General features: G+C 43.9%; 2 protein-coding genes across 3 annotated transcripts; one reads left to right on the forward strand and one right to left on the reverse strand.

The window, feature by feature from the left end:
- Positions 1-224: 224 nt before the first annotated feature.
- Positions 225-4,508, reverse strand: LOC117842335 (BTB/POZ and MATH domain-containing protein 3). 2 transcript variants are annotated; one of them, XM_034722744.2, is made up of 4 exons: positions 3,857-4,508; positions 3,296-3,644; positions 2,471-2,747; positions 225-612 (listed from the first exon to the last, which is right to left on the reverse strand). In XM_034722744.2, exons 1-4 carry the CDS (start codon positions 4,240-4,242, stop codon positions 497-499), a joined length of 1,128 nt encoding a protein of 375 aa, XP_034578635.1. In that variant the 5' UTR covers positions 4,243-4,508; the 3' UTR covers positions 225-496. The 2 variants fall into 2 exon arrangements, with proteins under 2 accessions (XP_034578635.1, XP_034578633.1); XM_034722742.2 differs by having other exon boundaries at positions 225-693; positions 3,857-4,506.
- Positions 4,509-15,954: 11,446 nt separating this feature from the next.
- LOC117843249 (probable transcriptional regulator RABBIT EARS) lies at positions 15,955-17,246 on the forward strand. The gene has a single exon (XM_034723821.2). It carries the CDS (start codon positions 16,067-16,069, stop codon positions 16,868-16,870), a length of 804 nt encoding a protein of 267 aa, XP_034579712.1. The 5' UTR covers positions 15,955-16,066; the 3' UTR covers positions 16,871-17,246.
- Positions 17,247-19,879: the final 2,633 nt, after the last annotated feature.

Raw genomic sequence — 19,879 nt, forward strand, 5'->3', positions numbered from 1 at the left:
AAACTCAATATTCGATGTTGCTAAAAAAGGTACCAAGCAGGAAACTATCGAAAATTTCATTCGCGGATGATTTGATGCCAGCATGAAATTATTTATCTGCAAAAATGTAATTGAATTTTGAACACATTTGATTGAGATATAAACAATCTTTCATCATCACATATCGCCAGAACCTCTTCGATCCAGCATTCCTACCATCCTGACGACCACATCAGAACACAACATTGAAACATGGTAAATTCCTCATTTTTCATGACACAGATTATCACAGCTGCACATGTCAACCTGCAACATAAATTTTCCATGCTAGTAACAAATTTACAACTTCTGCAATACAAAATCATCAGGATACAAGATTATTCACAAGCTACTCAAGTCTACATTGAACCGTCACCTCAGAACTTCCATCCCCCTTCCCCCACCATAGCATACGGATCCTGGGAAGCGAGGCAGCATTTTAGTTACATTAGTTTACAGCTTGCATCTAACCAGCCCGCTAAAACCTCCTCCGGATGCGCCTTTCACTAGCCTCAACACTTTCGACTGGTGTTGCGCCTTCGTTCCCACAAACTCCCCTCTTTCGGTTAACAGATGCATGATCATCGTCCACAACTGCCACAGTGGCTAACAAGTCAGATAGTAGGGACGGGCATGTCTCTTCCAAGTAATTAAAGCCTTCTGTATCCATAACAGCTGCAGAATAACAACAGCAGCAACAGCACAGCATGAGAAATTCAGCAAACAACACCCATCGGGCTAAAACTGTAATTCAGTTACAACCGATGCAGGTGTCACAAGACAACAGAACAGCCTTGGCTGAGTTAGTCTTGTAGAGACCAATCTGACAAACACACAGAACAAAGGCCTCTAAATGAGGCTGAGTTGATGATGATTGGACCTAGAATTATCATCTGGAGGCACACTGAGACCAACTACCCAAAACAGGGAAGGGTGCTAAATAACCTTTTGAGAAATTGAATCTGCCATTGTACATTGTACTACTACTGATTCACCTTGATATCTCTTCACCAACACTTCATATATAGACTGTCAGAGTGAAGGATCATTGGAAAATCCAAGGGGTCTAATATCATTCTGCCGCTCAAGGTTATTATTCTTCCTCTACACTAACAATGGCAAGCAGCTTTGCATTTCTGTTCTAATAACTCAAAGATGAAGATTATTTATAAGAGCAGATCTTTTTAAGGTTGGCAGACACATCATGATGCTTCTTCATTTGTATTGACATGGCCGATGCAACTAGGATAAAGTTGCATAGCTAGGCACAAACTAATCATATTTCAGCATAGTAATATAGAAATCAAGTATCAAGTGAGCAACCATTTGAAGTTACCACACCAAAGACTGGAGATAATGAAAGTGCAGATATTGACGGACTGATGATTAAAAGAGAAAAAGAAAATGGTCATTCTTATGTTGGAAATAGAATTTACAATCAATTCCTTGAATACCACAAGGATGACACCAGAATTGGATTAACCACAGCCCTGGACAAACAAACATAGAATGTGTATGCTTGTGTGGCCACCCAATCACCCACCCAGACCCACTGGACTGCACGCAGGCACAGTATGCTGACATCAGGAACTTATAGCTCTAGTTTTTAGCATTGGCAGAATGAACTGTACTAATAAGCACTCCAAACAGTTTCAAACAAGAGCTGTTTTCTAATAAGAAAATAGATGCTAAAAGTCATGGATTCATCCATCCTGATGCTTCACTGGAAATCCTTGAGCACAACATCAACACTATTTTGAAACATGAGATAAGAATGTGAAACATATGTCAATGCTATTAAATCCTGTACAATGTAACACCATTATATAAGAGTTTGGTCATGCTTTTTAGGGTACTGGATAAGATTAGTGCATCATTATATTATTTGACGAGAAGTGCAAGGGTTGCGACATTTGCCAAATGAATTAAGCACCACTAAGCCAGTCACAAGCACCCACAAAAATGGTAGATATACCCATCCAATCACAACATTTAAGAAAGTAATAAAGGCTACACCACTGATAGTACCTATCTAGCACGACAATCATACTACCGAAATATACAAATATTGCACACTTATTTCCAGCCAGCCTGACATTCCAGCCTGTGTTTCAGGGCACATTCCAGATCAAAAATAGGATAAGAGATTTTAGCCTATTTAACCCCTTCAATTTAGTGCCCTAAGCCATAGGAAAACATCAATCACGTAGATTACCCTAGAAAAACATCGCAGAGTAGGAATATATATAGGAAAATCTAAACTACACACACGTCACACCTTTGTATCTCACCATGCACCATACTTTAGATGGTTAGATATATTCTTTGAACAACCAAGAAAACAACCCTCCAGTGGTGCAGAACTTGATAAACAGAATACACAAAATGCTGTGTACTGCAAACAGAATCATAGACATAAAGTATGCTTCATATTCCAGAGATAAAGTCATACCTCCCAAATTTTCTCTAACAGCAACAAACTTTAGACAGGCGAACTTTAGCTCAGCACAATGGTGCTGTTCAGCTAGGGCTAATGTTGTTGCGACTGTTTCAGGAGTCAGTTCATCACATAACTTTGCTTCACACAAGATACGCAGCCGGTCCAATCCATATCTATCAGCCGCGGCCAATAAATGCTGTACTACTACTGTTGATGTCCACATCGAGACAGATCCAGCAAGTTCATGAATGCTAGGAAGTTCATCAGCATATATGAAGTTCACCATTGCCTGCATTGGGGCGGGGGAAATGGCATTATAGTAAGGGGATACTTCCAATCAAATAGCAATGCATTGAATTATTTTTTTTCAAAGTAAAAAGTTCCAACACATTAAGAAGCTATAAGAAGCATTACAATGCAGAAACAAAAACAAGATTAGTTCTACTAGGAATAAGACCGAGACTGATTACGTTCTTAATTTATGGTGCAAAAGCATAATCAAAGCGCTTCAATCAAATAGCAATGCATTGAATTATTTTTTCCAAAGTAAAAAGTTCCAACACATTAAGAAGCTATAAGAAGCATTACAATGCAGAAACAAAAAAAAAAGATTAGTTCTACTAGGAATAAGACTGAGACTGATTGCGTTCTTAATTTATGGTGCAAAAGCATAATCAAAACGCCTCCAGTTTGAGCACTAAATTTACATAAAAAAAAATTACCCGCCTAACTATGCATCCCTCCTGGATATAGGTTAAACTACAGCTTCAGACAACAAGTGCCTTGAGCAGTAGCGTACAGAGGACATATGTTGGAGTGGAGCAACCTAGTCATTACCTTGAAGACAACAGGCTCCACATCCTCCACGACAACTCTGTGCAGATCAGGTTTTCCAATAGGACCAAAGAATTGGGCTTTGAACACCGGAGAGCGAGCAGCAAGAATCCACTTATGTGCCCTGACTTTCTCGTCACCCACTTCAAAGGTTATGTCACATCCAATGCCGAGGCTGAGGAGCTCCTTGAAGCAGCGGCCCATGTCCGAAAGTGGAAAATGAACCTGGGCGTTCTTTGGTGTTTCGATACGGTTCTTGACAACACCGACAGTGCAGTTGAGCACTAGGCAATCATTCTTTAAGAAATCAGATGTTTCCAAGAGTGACCTTCTGTAGAAGCGCTTGTAACCCCTGAAATGGAAAGGATGATGGGAATAATCAGAGAAACAAAAGATGCTTCCTTATCGATTTCTCCCCAATAACCTAACTTGAGAGTAGCGACATTGGTTGCAATTCATCAAGGGAGCAGATGACTGTAGCCGATGTAATTAACATAATCAATCTAATACTAGAGCAAAGGGGTAAAGTAAAATGCGGGTGAGGGAGGGAGGGAGGGATGGTACCACATGGATCCCCTGTACTTGAGCGTGTAGGGGCCTGCCTGGAGCGCGCGGTCGAAGTGGGAATGGACCTTGTGGCGCGCGCGGCCTGACTGGTCGAGGAGGGTGAGCTCGAAGAGCGCGCGGACGTCGGCGCCGTCGGAGGCGAGCGCGACGAAGACGGAGACGTAGTTGGCGTTGTCCTCGGGGTTTTTGCCGTCGGGATAGAAGTAGACGGCCCAGTGGTATCCTCCGACGGCGAAGATGTCGCTGGTGACGAAGCGGCCGGGGCCCATGCCCTTGGCGAGGGAGAAACCCTTGACGGTGAACTGGTGCGAGCCTCGCACCGCCTCGGTGACGGAGCGCGACCAGGATGTCGGCGGGGGAGGCGTCTGCGGCGGAATCGCCATCGCATCCGGAAACCCTAGGGAGGGGATGGTGGATCCCGGTGAGGGGGAGGCCTGGCCGTGCCTACGCTACGACTAGGAGGGGCTCTGGGCTCTGGGCTCTGGGTGGGCTCTGGGTGTGGGTGGTGGATTCCGGCGAGGGGGTGGTTCTGGGTCCGGCAGGGGTCGATGGCGATGGATTGACACCCACCGTCGCCCTCCGCCCCCCTCTCCCTCTCTCTCTCTTCCTACTGCGGTAGGGGTTGAGAGTGTGGGAAGGGGAAGAGAGCACTTTTCACTCTAGTCCTCCTCTAATGCCGAATTTTCATTCTGCTACAAGAAATATTACAAGTTCCCCCATTCTGGATGGTCCTGGTCACGGTTGAGGCCCACAGTGGATATCACTTCCCATGGAGCCCCTCCAAATTCATGCCATTGTGTGGAGGCGGGGTGCGGCTGGAGGGGCGGGGCTCGACTGTCACTTGGGGTGTGTTTGGTTCTGGGGTCGAAGTGGGTTGGGTTGGAGCCGACCCATGTTTGGTTGGAGAGGGTGAGGGTTGGGTCCAACCCAGTTGAGGAATATTCCTCATAGATCCGGGTTCATCCGATCCCCGAAAAAAGGTGGAATCATCCCAACCCACTTCTTCTCCGTTTCTTCTCCGTTCGCCCTGCCCGCGTCCGCCCGCCCGCCCGACACCGTCGTAGCCCTCCACTGGCGCTGCCGCCGCTGCCCGCCCGACCCTCCATCACCCTCCACTGGCGCCGCCCTTCGCCCACCCGACATCGGCACCGCCCTCCGCCGCCACCCTCCACTGGTACCAACGGGGAGGTGCGCGGGCCGAGGAGGTGCGTGGGCGAGCTCGTGCCCCACCGCGGTCGAGCGAGCTCGAGCCCCGCCGCTGGCTGGGCAAGCTCGATGGGAAAGATGGAAGGGAGGGGGAAAATAGAGAGAGGGTGACAGGTGGGCCCGTAGCTGACCGGTGGGGCCCACAACTAACAGTGTTAAATGGACATCCATTCCAACCCTCAACCTCTCCAATTAAACAAAAGACTGGGTCAGCTCCAACCTACCCATCCAAACATGAGATGGGTCGGCTCCAACCCATAAAAGTGGGTCGGCTCCAACCCAACCTACTTCGTCCCAAAACCAAATGGACCCTTGGTGGAGGCGTCGAGGAGGGGTGCGACCGTTGGTGCGCAGCATCGCGGGGAAGGCAGGGAGAGGGGGCCCGGAAGCGTCAGTGTTTTATACAGTCAACCTCGCCAGGTTGGAGGGGTATCACGAGAGAATAGATTGATTGGTAGAGGATTATTGGATCTAAAACTTGAAGGTAAAAATGAGGACACAAGATACGAATTTATACAGATTCGGGCCACCATAATAACGTAATATCCTACGTCCTATTCGGGGTGTTGTATATTGCGCCCTGCGTTTGGGTGTTGTTTGGTATTGAGGATTTGGTCCTCTATTGTGGTTCTATAAGGTCTTCGCCTACTGATCTAGGGACCCCTGCCCTCCTTTATATACTTCAGGGGGGCGGGATTACTAAAGTAGGAGTCCTAGTAGGATTACAAGGTATGAGTCCATGTAGGATTACAGGGGAATCCTAATAGGAGTCCGTCTTCTTCCTTGCTTGCGGGTACTAGGGATCTATCCCCGACAAGGAGGGTGCAGTGGATAGTCACGTTGCGGGCCCTCGCGGCGGCACAACATTTGGGGTGACAAGTGCCCCTGGCCGGCGCACAGGCCGCACCCACTTAGCGAGCATAGCGAAGCTCGCTGCTGCAGTGGGCTAGGTGGGGCGAAGTGCGCTGTGAGTGCGGGGAAGTAGGTGCGCACGGAGTAGAACCCATCACCGGAGTGAGGAGCCGGAGCACCACCACCGATATCAGCCGAACCTCAGCCACACCGCATAGGGCACCACCACTAGTGTACACTGAAGCTCAGCTGGGTTGTACGTGGCTCGCCCGCAGTTGGTGCCCGGCAGAGCTTGTCCGTGTCGAACTGGGCTCCCTCGCCGCTGGCATCCGCCGCAGCACGGTTGGCCCATGCAGCCTTCTCTGCAACATCGGAGGGCAAAACCATGAGGGACAAAGAGCCTCTCCCCTCCCCTTTTTCTATCTTCTAACCCTAAATCAAAACTCCTCACCATACTAACCATAGTGCTCCACCTAAAAGCATTAAAAAAAATTCACTTTCCGACCACCATGCCACCAAAGACAAAAGGAATTACATGAAGCATCTGCAACCCAAATACCTTAGGGTAAAACCATCCTATTATTCGTCGAACCATCAAATGAATACCACTCATTCATGATTTTGCTTCATCTCGATGCAAGCTTCATGATTACCCCGTTGACCCAGTGTACCAGACATACCCCGCCAATAGTTTTGAGGACTAAACCATTAAACTATCCCTTCCCAGTTTTGAGATTCAAACTGGCAAACCTTCTTAGACACCTCGCAATGTGTGACTCACCGCTAGTTTTGTTGTTCAAACCAGTCAAACCCTCCTACACACCTCTCGAAGCGTGACCCGCCGCTGGTTTGAACCGATCAAACCATCTGAACCCATGTAGCACACTTACACGAGCCCCTGTAATGTCGACACATGTCCAGCCATCATCAAGGCCCTTGTTGGCGGCAGTTAGCGCACCAATTTATGAACCGCAAGTGCACGGATCATCATAGCCTTTTCCTTAGATTATTCATCCAAGGTTTATCAATCCGTGGATTGATAACGAACTTACTAGGGTTTTCCATCTAATTTGACATATCAATCCTAATATGAAATATTGATTGCATATAAAGGTAAACCTGGTAAATATGAATGATAGAGCATAGGTTGATCACATCCACAGATACACATGAGAGAGCGCAACAAAAGGTACAAAGGACCTATCGCCTTCTAGCTACAATTCTAGCCAATAAACAAGCACATCATGCATCTCATCCAAAGTAATCTTTAAACTATTACCTCCGGTCATTGCCCTGAAAATCCCCACCTTACACGGAAGCAGATCCTGTCACAATCCCCCTATCGATGCAGGCAGTTTAAGGGCACGACCACAAGTGAACGTGTCTAGCTACCATGAAGGGTCAACATATTAGATCTAATCATCACGATTACATAAAGCATGCTATGTAGTCTAACCTAGTATTAGACTAAAGAACAAGCATATTCATGATAATAGAAAGTATAAAAGAAAGCATCGAGTCGCTAACAGAATGGATCATGAAAGCTTCGGTAAAAACTCTCCGTTCTCAAAGGAAGGACAAGTGTTAAACACAATCGAGGAGTCAAGTGTGAGACACGGGAACTTCATGCATTCCCATAAGTTTTAAAACCCGACCCCATTTCATTATTTGTCAGTACTCATCATAAAAAAATAAAGATTCTTGCCAACTTGGTTTTACAGAGTTCCCTCATCTCTCTTAGGCTGCCTCAAGCTAGTTAGATTTAATAAAACAAAAATATAGATGGAAGCTAATTAAGAGCAGACCGTAAGTAGGGTCTTCAACTTGGACCAACAGTCATCAAACAGCTGCTAGGCAGTTGACGATTAATCTGCAGAGATATCATGTCAAGACCTAATAAGTAACAGTCCGTGTATGCATACATTATTGTAAAGCCGAATAGTACGTTAATTTGAGTTTGACAAGAAGAAAGATACTACATATATATATAAATGCCCTAGCTATATGTATATGTAGTCTAGGACTCTAGAGGTAGCAAATTGAGTACTACTGGATCACGCGCGAGGAAGCGAGCTGGTACATACGGTGGTCGACGTGTATTCCACAGGCACACACAGATGACATGCATTCCAGCATCCATCAGCTCTGCTGCTGTGTGTGTTTTGTTTTGTCCCCCTGCATGGATCCCTGCATTATAATCACGCATGTACCATGGACTGCTGCTGCTAGTTGCTTGGATTCTTAGGTCTGTCTTGTCTCCGTGCGTTCACATTATAATCATGCATGTCATCTCGATGTCTTGCTGGTAGTTGCATGCTTAACACTGCACGGCAGCCCCACGCATTATTATATAATTTAATTAATAACCATCCGTACGTCATGTCGTCGATCGATTATTCATCGGTCCATCGGCTGCACGCACTGCACGCGTGATGATACTTTAGGGGCGTTTGGATTACCTAAAACAGGAGGGCTCCATATATATACGTTGATGAGCTAAATACACGAGGTCACAAAAGATATGTGCTAACGGCTAAAACGGGTATGTTCTGGTGGGTCGAGCACCCGTCAGCAACCTTGAGCTAGTACAAATGCCGCCTGTGCTGCCGGGTGCTCGCCTGCTAGCACAGACCGCTCTATGCTAGTAGACGACGTTAGCCACTCGCCAGCACAGATGATTTATGTGCTGGCGGGTGGTAGATCACCCACCAGCACATATGGTTTCTATGCTGGCTGGTGCTTATCTAGATGCATACCAAACCAATTAGTGTTTGGACAAAAAGTTATGAACCTACAAATGCCAAAACGAACTATAATTTGGGATATAGTGAGTATGAATGTGATCTTGCTTGCGTGGCATTTTGTAAAATAAATATGAAATAACGAATGGCCTTACCGTGCTATCTCCGCATTTGCCCTGGAGGTCTATAACTTACTATGTACTGATTGTGTCATTAAGATATTGCTTTACATGAAACAAGAAGATATTACTTTGTCTGAAATGATATGTTTATCCGCTGCAGGTAGTACTACGCTAATTATCTATTTACAAATTGCTCGAAAAATAACCCTATACATATTTATCGATTATTGCCACAGCTGGCATTATTAAAAGATTAACTTTTTGCGGAAAATTATGAAAACATTAACCCAACATACCTAAAGAAAATTGTTCGATTGGAGTAGTACCGTACTCCCCTCCTTCATAAAAGGAATACATTTCTAGTATTATTACAATGCAAATCAAACTATCTTAAATTTAACTAAATTTGTACAACGTCAAAAAGATATCTACTGTGAAAATATGTTTCAGGATGATAATTTCGATTCTTTCGCTTTACATAAAAGCGGGGCAGATGCCTTTGTCTAAAAAGGAGCTAGACATGCATAGAACCAACTGATGAAGGGATCGGATAGCTGGCCTGGCTGGTTGGCACACAATCACGGAGCGAGATATGACTTATTGTTCCGTAGCCAGGCACTACACAAATGATAGATAATATATGCATGTTCTTGACATGGACAAGTATAGTACTTAATCATGCAGCTTAATTCATTTCACACACAACCGACAACAATTACAGTATATATGCTAGAGTTTCCTATGAAGATGAGTAATATAATTTGTGCTAGTGTAAAAGAGAGACACAAATGTAGGCAGGAATAAATCCTTGTATTGATCTCTAGACTGTTTACATACATACATACATACATAGACACACACGAGGAAGGGGTGCTACGAACGGACACATTTAAAGTCTGGTGTGAGACACTCGGTGGATGAGATCATACCGGTTTATTTCTAATAAACAGTTCCAACTCATGGTTACTTGTCACACTTATGTGTTTTTTTTTCTAATCACACAGTACAGATATAGACGCTCACGTACACGCACGCACACTTGCCCCTACGAACATAAGCATGCAACCTTACCTCTATGAGCACCTCCGAGAGACTAAGCCATCAAATTCTCGAGATTGACGAAGTTGCTACCGGCACTTCGCTGTCGACGGACACGTCGCCTACCACTGAAAAATACGAGCACCAATGCAGTGCCGAGTCGTGGATTCGAACCCTAGTGAGCAAATTCCACCACAAGGAATCTTACTACTGAGCTGCTCAGTTCGCTGTCACATACGTGTGGATACATGCATATGCACACAGAGGTATGCAACTCGTATGCATATACCAGTGCACTTTAATTTGCAAGTGTTGAGCTACTTGACCAAGCACTACTCCCACGTGCAGCTTTGAGCTTTCTAAGATCGATGAACATCCTGGTGTTTTTGTCTTATGTAATGATCGAATAGTCTTGGGACTATCTATAGCTCTATCAAAGCTCGGTCTAATGTTCATCGCTGGATCTTCTGGTGTTCAATTTTTCGCTAAATCGAAGTTTGGATGCGCTATGAATTCGATCATACTCCGGTGATATGGTGTTTACCTGTTGAATAGGTTTGACCTTACAGCACTTTGGTTTTGTCGGTGTTCGTACCACAATTGTTCGGAGGCGGCGGTGTACTAGATATGAAGCTCGATGCTGTTGGAGATATGCGTTTAAATCTACTGGATATAAACATGAGGCGTATTACATAACTCATTGCTACTGCTATATAATCAAATTCTAGATTCAAACAGACATGCGTGACCTGCACCATACTCATATAAATGGTGTGTAAAAGCAGTATAAGCAAAGCAGATGTAACAAAAACTTCTAAGCATGTAACCTTCCTGCACATGATGTAACCCAAATTGTAACAGATCCAATCTATGGACTTACAGATCAAGCGTCCTGTCCTCGTGTAGAATCGGGTGCAGGGTTACTCGATGCAGTGCAGATCAAAGATGAGGCAGCGTAGAACGTAGTAGATCGATTCGAGCGGTCACGCAGTTGTGCTGCCCAGATACCTTATTGCCGCCCCTCGTGCAGGCTTCTCGATGGCAACGGCTCGGAGATACCGCTCACCCTGCTCCTCAGTGCACGCCAAGGAGGAGAGCCGGCGAGATTCAGCAGCACAAATCACCAGATGGAAAAAGAGAAAGAGAAGGAATTCGTGGGTATCTCACGTCTATGTTCCTAGACGTCTCTAGGACTTCTTATAGAGAAGAACACAACCTTCTGCTGACCGTTTCTACTATAAAATCGGCCCACTAAATGGCAGTAGTAATTGTCTAGTTAATTCAAGATTAAGGCATTGACTGCATGCTTATCACCTCTAATGACTGTTGTCAAAAGATTACACAAAAAACGGTAAAAAGGTTACACAAACTTAGCTTGGTTGCTCGCTGCATCGCAAGTCACAAGTCACGCAGCTGGTTACACGAAAAGAAACGCGAATACACGCGCGCGTGCGTTGTGTAACCCAAGCCCCATTCTCTCCTTCAATTACGTATTGAGAGCAGTGAGAGAGCTCTCCTATTTAAGTTGGTTTCCACCAACTCAAACTAGCAGCATGGGACTATTAAAAGCCACCACATTCTTGCTTTGGGATTCCATTAAATGGACCTCTCCATGGGCCATTTTTCCGATAGATGCTAACACAAACACACAAGATTTAAAGGTTCCATGCACCAATGATGCAATACCCTACTTTCTATGTTCCTGTGGCTTGTACTCTAGTGTATGAGATTGGATGTGTGTCACACCCAATTTTAAAACAAAACCAAGTGCTACCTATATATATGCCAGGATCAAGTTTCATACATATAGTGACATCATCAGTGAATAACAATAATAGTATCACGTAAAAGAATATAAATAATGACTTACGAGTCTATCAGAGATATACAGCTTAATCCTGGAAACGAAGGCTCCAAACTTCACATGCAATCGACTGGGGTCGCGTAGGCCTAGCATCATCTTCACGGGACTTCACGCACATTCCCCTTTTGAGCAACAATTAGCAAGGGTGAGTACACTTATGGTTGGTACTCAGCAATGCCACAAGAAATAACTAGAATATTGATTTAAGTCTATCTTCAAGTTTATTAATCATGTGAGAGTTCAGCCCGCTCCTAACCATGAGCACGGCTGATATATCAGTTTTACACTTTGCAGAGGCTGTACACTTTCACCACAAGTCGCGAAAAGTTCAGAAGAACTTTAGACCCAACCATGCTGTGCAAAAGTAGGCACTTATCACACTACCGAGGTGTGATTGCATAGGGACGTTACGAGATCTTTACAAAGATTCCCTAATAAGAAGTAGCCCCCTAAGGTTTTCGGATCAGTAGCAGAGCATAAATCTCTCTCAAGACTGTGAAGCTACCATAGAGCAGATCAGTCTGAGTGCTGGGATATACCCCATCTGCCGCCGCCCCTCTTGCTCTTTCGGTGAGATCGCTTCAAACTAGAGTCTTTAATTACCAGAGCCATGTAGTTCTTGTGGTTGCATTGTTTTCCTGGGTGGTTCTCCATGTTCCAATTGATGCAACGTATTTTTATAAATAAGCATAGACAGAAGGATGGTTAGAGACATTTGCCTTTCTCCAAAAAAAAGTTGCTCTTACCACTCTTCAGCTCTTGCTCTCTTGAAACTCTTAATCTTCAAAGCTTTCAAACAACAATCCTTCTACTCGAAGAAAATATCGGCAAAAGCATACAAAACAAATAAATAAGTACAACTAAGAACAATACACTAATCAAAGAAAAGCTTTAAAAGAGCGTACTAAATGATAGGGGTCGATTCTAAGATCATGAAGGCGCATAAAACACTAAGAACGATGATACCGTTGAAATATACATCTATCGGAGAAATTGCTTGGGACCCCTCCTTGGCAACCACCTGCTTGTCATGGGGTTAGGTGCCGCGTGGTTGTACTACCTGCGCAGACAACAAGGATCGCCAATCCTTATTATTCCTTCAACCACCCCACTAGTTAGGGCTAGGTGAGGGTACTCACCAGTGACAGGAAGCAGTGCAAGTTGCCCTAGGTCACGTCGGTGGGAAGGCCACCCATGTTTCCCCGTACGACAAGTGAGACGACCGTACGCACCTGCCCCTCTTGTCAACTGTGGCTGACAAGATGAGGCCCTATCATGATAGTATTCCCTATGGGAGGCATGCAATGTTGTGCATACGCTCCTATGGCGGGCGCATGAAATGTGTTCGTGTGTGTATGCTCCCCTCGAACCTCCTGTGAGAGCGGGAGGGGGGTGGTCGGGGTGGTTTGGCTAGGTTTCGTGTCCATGTGGATCCTGTGGGACGGAGGGCTAGCGTGTGGGGTGAGCGCCCCGAGCCCACTTGGCTCTCAGTGTAGCCTCGTGGCGTGAGCTATTGATGCTCCACGCTCTTGGTGGGTGGGGCCCACGCCCCTTAGCGCGGGAAGTTGGCTGACATGTCGCCTAGCCACAGGGCCCGCGTGTCAAGAGAGAACCACCGCTCCCTCATCAGGCTCCCCTCGCTCACATCCCCTTCTGGTTGACATCATTCTCATAGTCCTAATAGCTGGGGGCTAGGAGGTAGCTAGCAAATTCTCTAGGGTGAATCCAGGAATGGAATGGTTCCTTGCAAGATGTTTTAGAAACGAGCTCCTTGTAATAGAATACGTAATATGCGATCTTAGCATTCATATACTATATGTTTCTACCAATGCAAACTTTATGAACGAAATTTAAAAAAAAATAGGCACACTTGCCATTGCTACAAGTTTGGAGTAGGGAATAATTGAGTACATACATTATTAAAGTTGGTGGCGTATGGGACGGCAATTGTTGTTGCGATATCGACAGTAGGGCAACAATGCAGATGAGGGATGAATGAGATAGAATGTGCAGGAAGTACTTGTTGTACAATTATGATGGCTCGATGAGCACAGTATGGTGTAGTTGAGACTTTGATGCCAAGGTACTACTACACAATACACTGATCGTATAATTGTACCTGCCTGTACATGGACGGATCACTGGTGAAGCCACTATGGAGTAATTGATGGAACCCTGTATATACATATATGCATATGGATAGATGGAGAGTACAATGCACTAAAGAAACATACAAAAGCAAATAAATTGAAGCCCCTCATGGGCATGAATGCACGACCAGCAGCGTGTGCTGTAGCGGCGTACTTTGCTTAGCTTGCTCATTGTTTCAGGCCCATTGCATGCATGCAGACCGTGCTTGCTGCAAAATAGATGCATGCGATTCCACATGCTTATGCGAATACGATGACAGATCACTTGCTGACAACGTACAGACCCTGAGGCCCACACATGAACCAGATCGCAGAGTTCATTAATTATATTGGTGTGTGTATGCAAATTAAAGGTTTTACGTCTTCTATCTTAATTTCGTCCAAATAATAATAATAATGGATCTTTTTTTCATGGCAAATTGATGGGATCAGATCGAAGAGAGAGCTAGAGCTACCACCCTAGCTAGCTCTATATATATGCTATGCATACAGAGACAAGAGCACAAGAATCTTAGTGCCCGGCAGGCCCCATGCATGATCATATCGATGGCCATTGATTGATAGTTTCCGGTCGATCTGACCGTCATCATGCAACATGCATGAGAGAGATCAACGTACGGCGCGGCACCCAAGCAAGCACTGCACCTTCCTTCTCTACCTTGGATCGAATGAGCGGATATATAATGGGAAGAAAAGGTCACAAGACAAAGGCATCACACAAGCATCGACTTTATTATGACATGAGACACTAAATTATCCCATATGTTGACTCATCGGATGGAGACAGACAGAGAGTTAGTTGGAATCAGTGACGTATGCTAGTTGGTGTGTCGTCGATAGATGGAACAAATGAAGAGACAAATTAAAGGCCAAAAAGTGGTGGTTGAGGAGTGCAAGCTAGCTATCACACAATGCATGTATATATTATTATGTATATATATATATATTGTTTACCCATATATCATTCCTTTCCCCCAAATTAAATCTACCGTTTCTGATCTTTAGCCTGTTTACTAATGCTCTATATTTAAATGCAAATAATCAGGGCAAATTTTCTTTTTCAGATGAATAATCCAAGAATTTAAGTTCCGGCCTCTTCACCGACTGCGTGGTTGGATGCATAAATACATCTATTAAACTCATTAACATTTATTAAGTAGGCGGACGTACGCTAGGAATTGAACCGTACCATATATGGTTCAATTAGACGAGAATTTGCTAGGTAATGAAATTAGAGATACAGCAATCCAGTCGTTAATAATGCATGAGAAATACGTACTGTGTATGTTCAATTCATCTAACAAAATTAATAGTTATTAACTGATGATATTAATTCACTCGTCAATGCCAATCTGAGATTCGATTTGACAGAGACACACTAGTCAAAATTGCTCAAGTTTGACAGTCCATGCATTTTACTGACTCGGTCATGATCTATATGCTAAATTTATTATCTGATCTGATAATATAATGGTCTTGTGGATGTACGGCATCTGGAGAATAATGGCTCCCTTTGGGCGCACAAGCACGCATGTGCATGCATATATATTGGAAAATTAAAGAGATGTGAAATTGTGATTTTGGTTTCCAAACAAAACTGTTTGCTCCCAAGCATCTATCTGATGCATGCATGTACTGTGGAAATTGAAAACAGTTCGATCACTAGTTGATCTAGCTAGCTAATTTGTCCAGTGCAGTGAGAGATAGCAATTAAATTAAGCAAGCAAGCGACAGCGCCTCCCTTGTTTCTCCTGAATTGAAATCAGGAACAAAACAAACCAACTAGCGAGGCACACCCACCAACACCGCCTAAGCAAACGTACAAACAATTAATGAACTCGTAATTGATCGATCGAGAAGACTTCCTGCTTCTCTCATCTACTAGCTTAATTAGTACTACTATCTAGCTAGCAGTAACTACTTCTTCTAATAAGCTATTACGTACTGATTAGCTTCAATTCATTCCTCCTCATCATGTATACTCCTATGATATGATATATGCGCTCTACTCGCAAAGTTAAATAAAGCCACGCACACATAGCTATAAATATTTTTTTACAGGGCTGCTGCTAAGTATTTGTATATGTGTCACATCATCGCATATGGTATTGGACCAACTTGCGTTGTCATGTTGGACTACTAGTCGCAGCAGCAGTCGTCGTGTACTAGTTACCTTCAATTCAGCTGCTACCTCTGGCGACCTCTCTAGCAGCAGCAGCAGCAGCAGCAAAGCCATGGAGCAAATGGCCAAGTACTACTGGGGCATGTTGACGGCCGCGGCTGGTAGTAGCAGCCCCAGGTCCTACTGGCCACCCCCGGCGCATGCCACCGCCGCCGGCGAGCCGTCATGGGAGGAGCTGGCGTTCGCCCGGGACGCGGCGGGGCACCTCGGCGGCTGCGTGTGGCCGCCGCGCTCCTACACCTGCACCTTCTGCCGCCGGGAGTTCAGGTCCGCGCAGGCGCTCGGCGGCCACATGAACGTGCACCGCCGCGACCGGGCTCGCCTCCGCCAGTGCGCCTCGCCGGACCACGACGACGCACACAAGCAACAGCCGTCGATCGATATCGCCCCTCCTGCTGCTGATCATCATCACCAGCTTCTTCAGCTGCAGGAATCTCCCTTGTTGAGGGCCAAGGCAGCAGTATCAATCTCTGGCCCTAAATCTACTTGTTGTGATCATCAAATTTACAGTCACGATCATCAGGAGGCTGTGATTACCACTACTACTTCTCCTTCATACATATCAACCGTCGTCAAGGAGAGCAAGAACAAGCTAGTCATCTCCATACCTGCAGCAACAATCGATGATGAGGATGAGGTGACCGTGGCGGCGGAGAGGAGGAAGCGAAGGCGAGTCCACCAGCAACCAGAGGCTCTGCTGCCGCTCTTCTTCCTGCGGCCGCTGGCATCATCCAAATCCGGAGCTGAACATGACGCAAAGGTACCCAAAGTAATCACAAGCCCTAGTAGCCCCAATACACTTCATCTTGCAGCCCGGCAAGAAGTGGATCTGGAGCTCAGGCTAGCTTTGAAGTAGGATCCTAAATGGATCCGTACGCGATTTCGCTCTTGTTTCATCTCTTTCTCGATCACCATGCGAGTGTGTGCGTGCACAGCCGAATCATATACTTGATCCTTCGTGATGAGGACTTTTCAGTTGTTCTTCCCCCCCTCTCTTCTCGATTAAGGTTTCATTGGTCATCGTCATCGGCTGCATGATGTTCTTGATTTTATCGAAGCCGCCTTTGGCCAGAGTTCTTGTTGTAAGAGCTTGTATGTTAATTGTCAAACTAAAACTATATAAATGATGATCTATAAATCAAAAAGTGATACTGTATGTATGTAGTTCCTCTCATAATATTTCCTGACCACATAGCTCCATCGATATATGATCGTAAATTCGTTCTGAACCTTTTTCTTGTGTTTTATTTGTTTTCCTTCGATTCCTGCTGTACATTACTTGCTACTTATTTGATTGTTAGTCGTTGATGGTCTCTCTGTTTTTTTCTTTTGCCTTTTGTTCTTAAGTAACATATATAGTCAAGTTTTTGTCAAGATTTATACTTGAGGATAATTCAAGTACTGATCATTTATTTTTTTAAAAAAAAAGAACAAGTACAAGCTCTAATAAGAACAAAGAAGCTTTGCTTAGGAGCGCATACAAAAGATTAATTAAAATTGGAACGACATAACAAGTATGTGTAAAATGATCGGTTCTCATTACATGTCCAGTAAAATAGGATATCCTATTTCTTCACCTCATCATTTTACAAATATCTCTTCTAACAATAAAAGTAAAATTCTTTTTTTCTGCGAAACAAAAAATCATAGTTTGTTCCCAAGTCCAGTACTTTAGCTATTCTCATAAGATATATACACGGGTGGGAGATAGCAATGCAATATATAGATATATCCCAAACAAATAATTAAACCTTGTCCGATCCGTATAGATCATCACGTACACATGTTTGGGCATGTTTGCCTCTGAATCGACTGTAGTTTGGGCATTGGTCTGCTGGTCCTAGCTTGATTTTCGCTTCAACCATAAGCAATGTAGAAGCCTAACGTTGCTTCTTAGCTCAGATCACAAGCAGACAGCAGACAGGGCAAAGTAGACAGGGCAGCAAGGAATATAATGTTTCTCTGTACGTTATTATATCGTATCAAGATTATACACTACATATATTATTTACACTTGTCGTTATTATTAGTACTAGTAGTATGCACTACTCCTACTATTTTTTTTGAACCGAATTAAACTAGTAGTCCTACTTATTAATGCTGTATGTGCATTATGTTTTTTTTTTGCTATTTTCTCCCTTTTTTAGATAACCAGCAGTTATCTAAGGTTTTTGTATGACTATCTTTTTTTTTCCTGGCTTTTGAATGTCTTTTGCCGCTCCCCTTGATCGTTAATGCATACATTATTGTGCAGTGAAAAGTTTGCACTGATCACATGAATGTAGAGACAGAGGGAACAACCGAGCGTTGATGATGATGTATCATGCATGTATGAGCACTGCTGCCACCACATTCTTGGTCTGGTCTGATCTAGAGAGAGAGAGGGGGGGATCATATCATATCGATCCGTGCAATTGCAAAGATGCAGTGGGGGCACCTTGCTTGTATTATTCCATGCATGCATTGTACGTATCTGATGCTATATATGCGTATTCTGAGCTGTGCTGGAATGTGTCAGTGGCATATATTGTGAGTGGGTGAGATTAGCTTGCATCTCTGTCGTGTCTCTCTGCTGCAACTGCATTATATAATAATTAAGCATGCTAGCTATAGCTTCCATCCATCCTGCTCTGAACCATGCAGATCATATATACACTTATTATTAGCTCTAGCTACCTCTACTACATACTGCATAGAATTAACTTAATTACTCTTGCATTATATGTAGGCTTGTAGCTAGTAAATATATGTGTGTGCTCCAAAAATAAATTTCCTCACTAGCTAGCTTGGATCATTTACGTACCTGCTTACTTTAATATAATGTCAAGTGAGGAATTCAAAATATATAAAAATATATGCACATGGTTGGATTTTTCTGAACAAAATAACTTATTAATTAGCTATAAAAAATACGAGTGGCAGGAGATGCTCACAGATGGAGTGCACTTTGATTGATGCATGGGGAGTATTAATTCAGATATTTTAGTCAGTAAGCTGCCAGTTGACAGGCTAGGGGGAATATCTATATATGACGCACATGCATCGCGTACTGCCGGCCGGATATACATATGTATACATGTGTGTGTCATTCCCTTGTTCTTTCATTATGGGTTAGGTGAACCCGGCCCTAGCTAGTGGCTACGTAATCAATGTGTGTATTAGAAATTTCCATGCATGAGGTAAACTCTATATTAGAAATTGTAAGGTTATTTTTATTTTTTTACATAAAATTTAAATTTCCGGCTCCTAGCATTTACATGTACTCTGTACTAATTTATTTTGCCAAATTCTACGTCAATGCGTCATATATCGTTTTATCATGTCATAAATTGTATGTAAACATGATTTGGGTTTGTGTTCCTGTAGTTCAACCTCAAATATATATGTAAGTTTGTTTTTATTTTCAATGACTAACAACAAAATAAAACTTTGCTATTGGCTATCCCTAGAGCGCCTCTTATTTGTCACATTTTGGTTCCTATGAGGAAGCACATGTGTTTATACTGGCTTGTGTCATGCTGGAGTATGATAGGGCTGTGCACATAATGGAGGTACAGAACATTGCAGACACCAATAGAAATTACACAAGCAAAGGAGGAGAGGTAGCCTTCAGCTAACCAGACCTCAGGCTGGTTTTGGTAGGCACGTTGACACGGTTGCGTTTGGTTGAATGCACCACATGATGTATGTATAGATTATCCTGTATAGTATGGTTCAACCAATTTGCTTCAACCATATAGTTCACCCCTCGTAGTAGATAGTTATACCAAGTGGGATGACATAATTCTGGATGAGTTGGTACAGTTCACCCAACCAAAAAAAATAACTATCTATTTTGAACCATTTCATACATTACCCAAATAAT

Source organism: Setaria viridis, chromosome 2, assembly GCF_005286985.2.
Source record: "Setaria viridis chromosome 2, Setaria_viridis_v4.0, whole genome shotgun sequence".
NCBI lineage: Eukaryota > Viridiplantae > Streptophyta > Magnoliopsida > Poales > Poaceae > Setaria > Setaria viridis.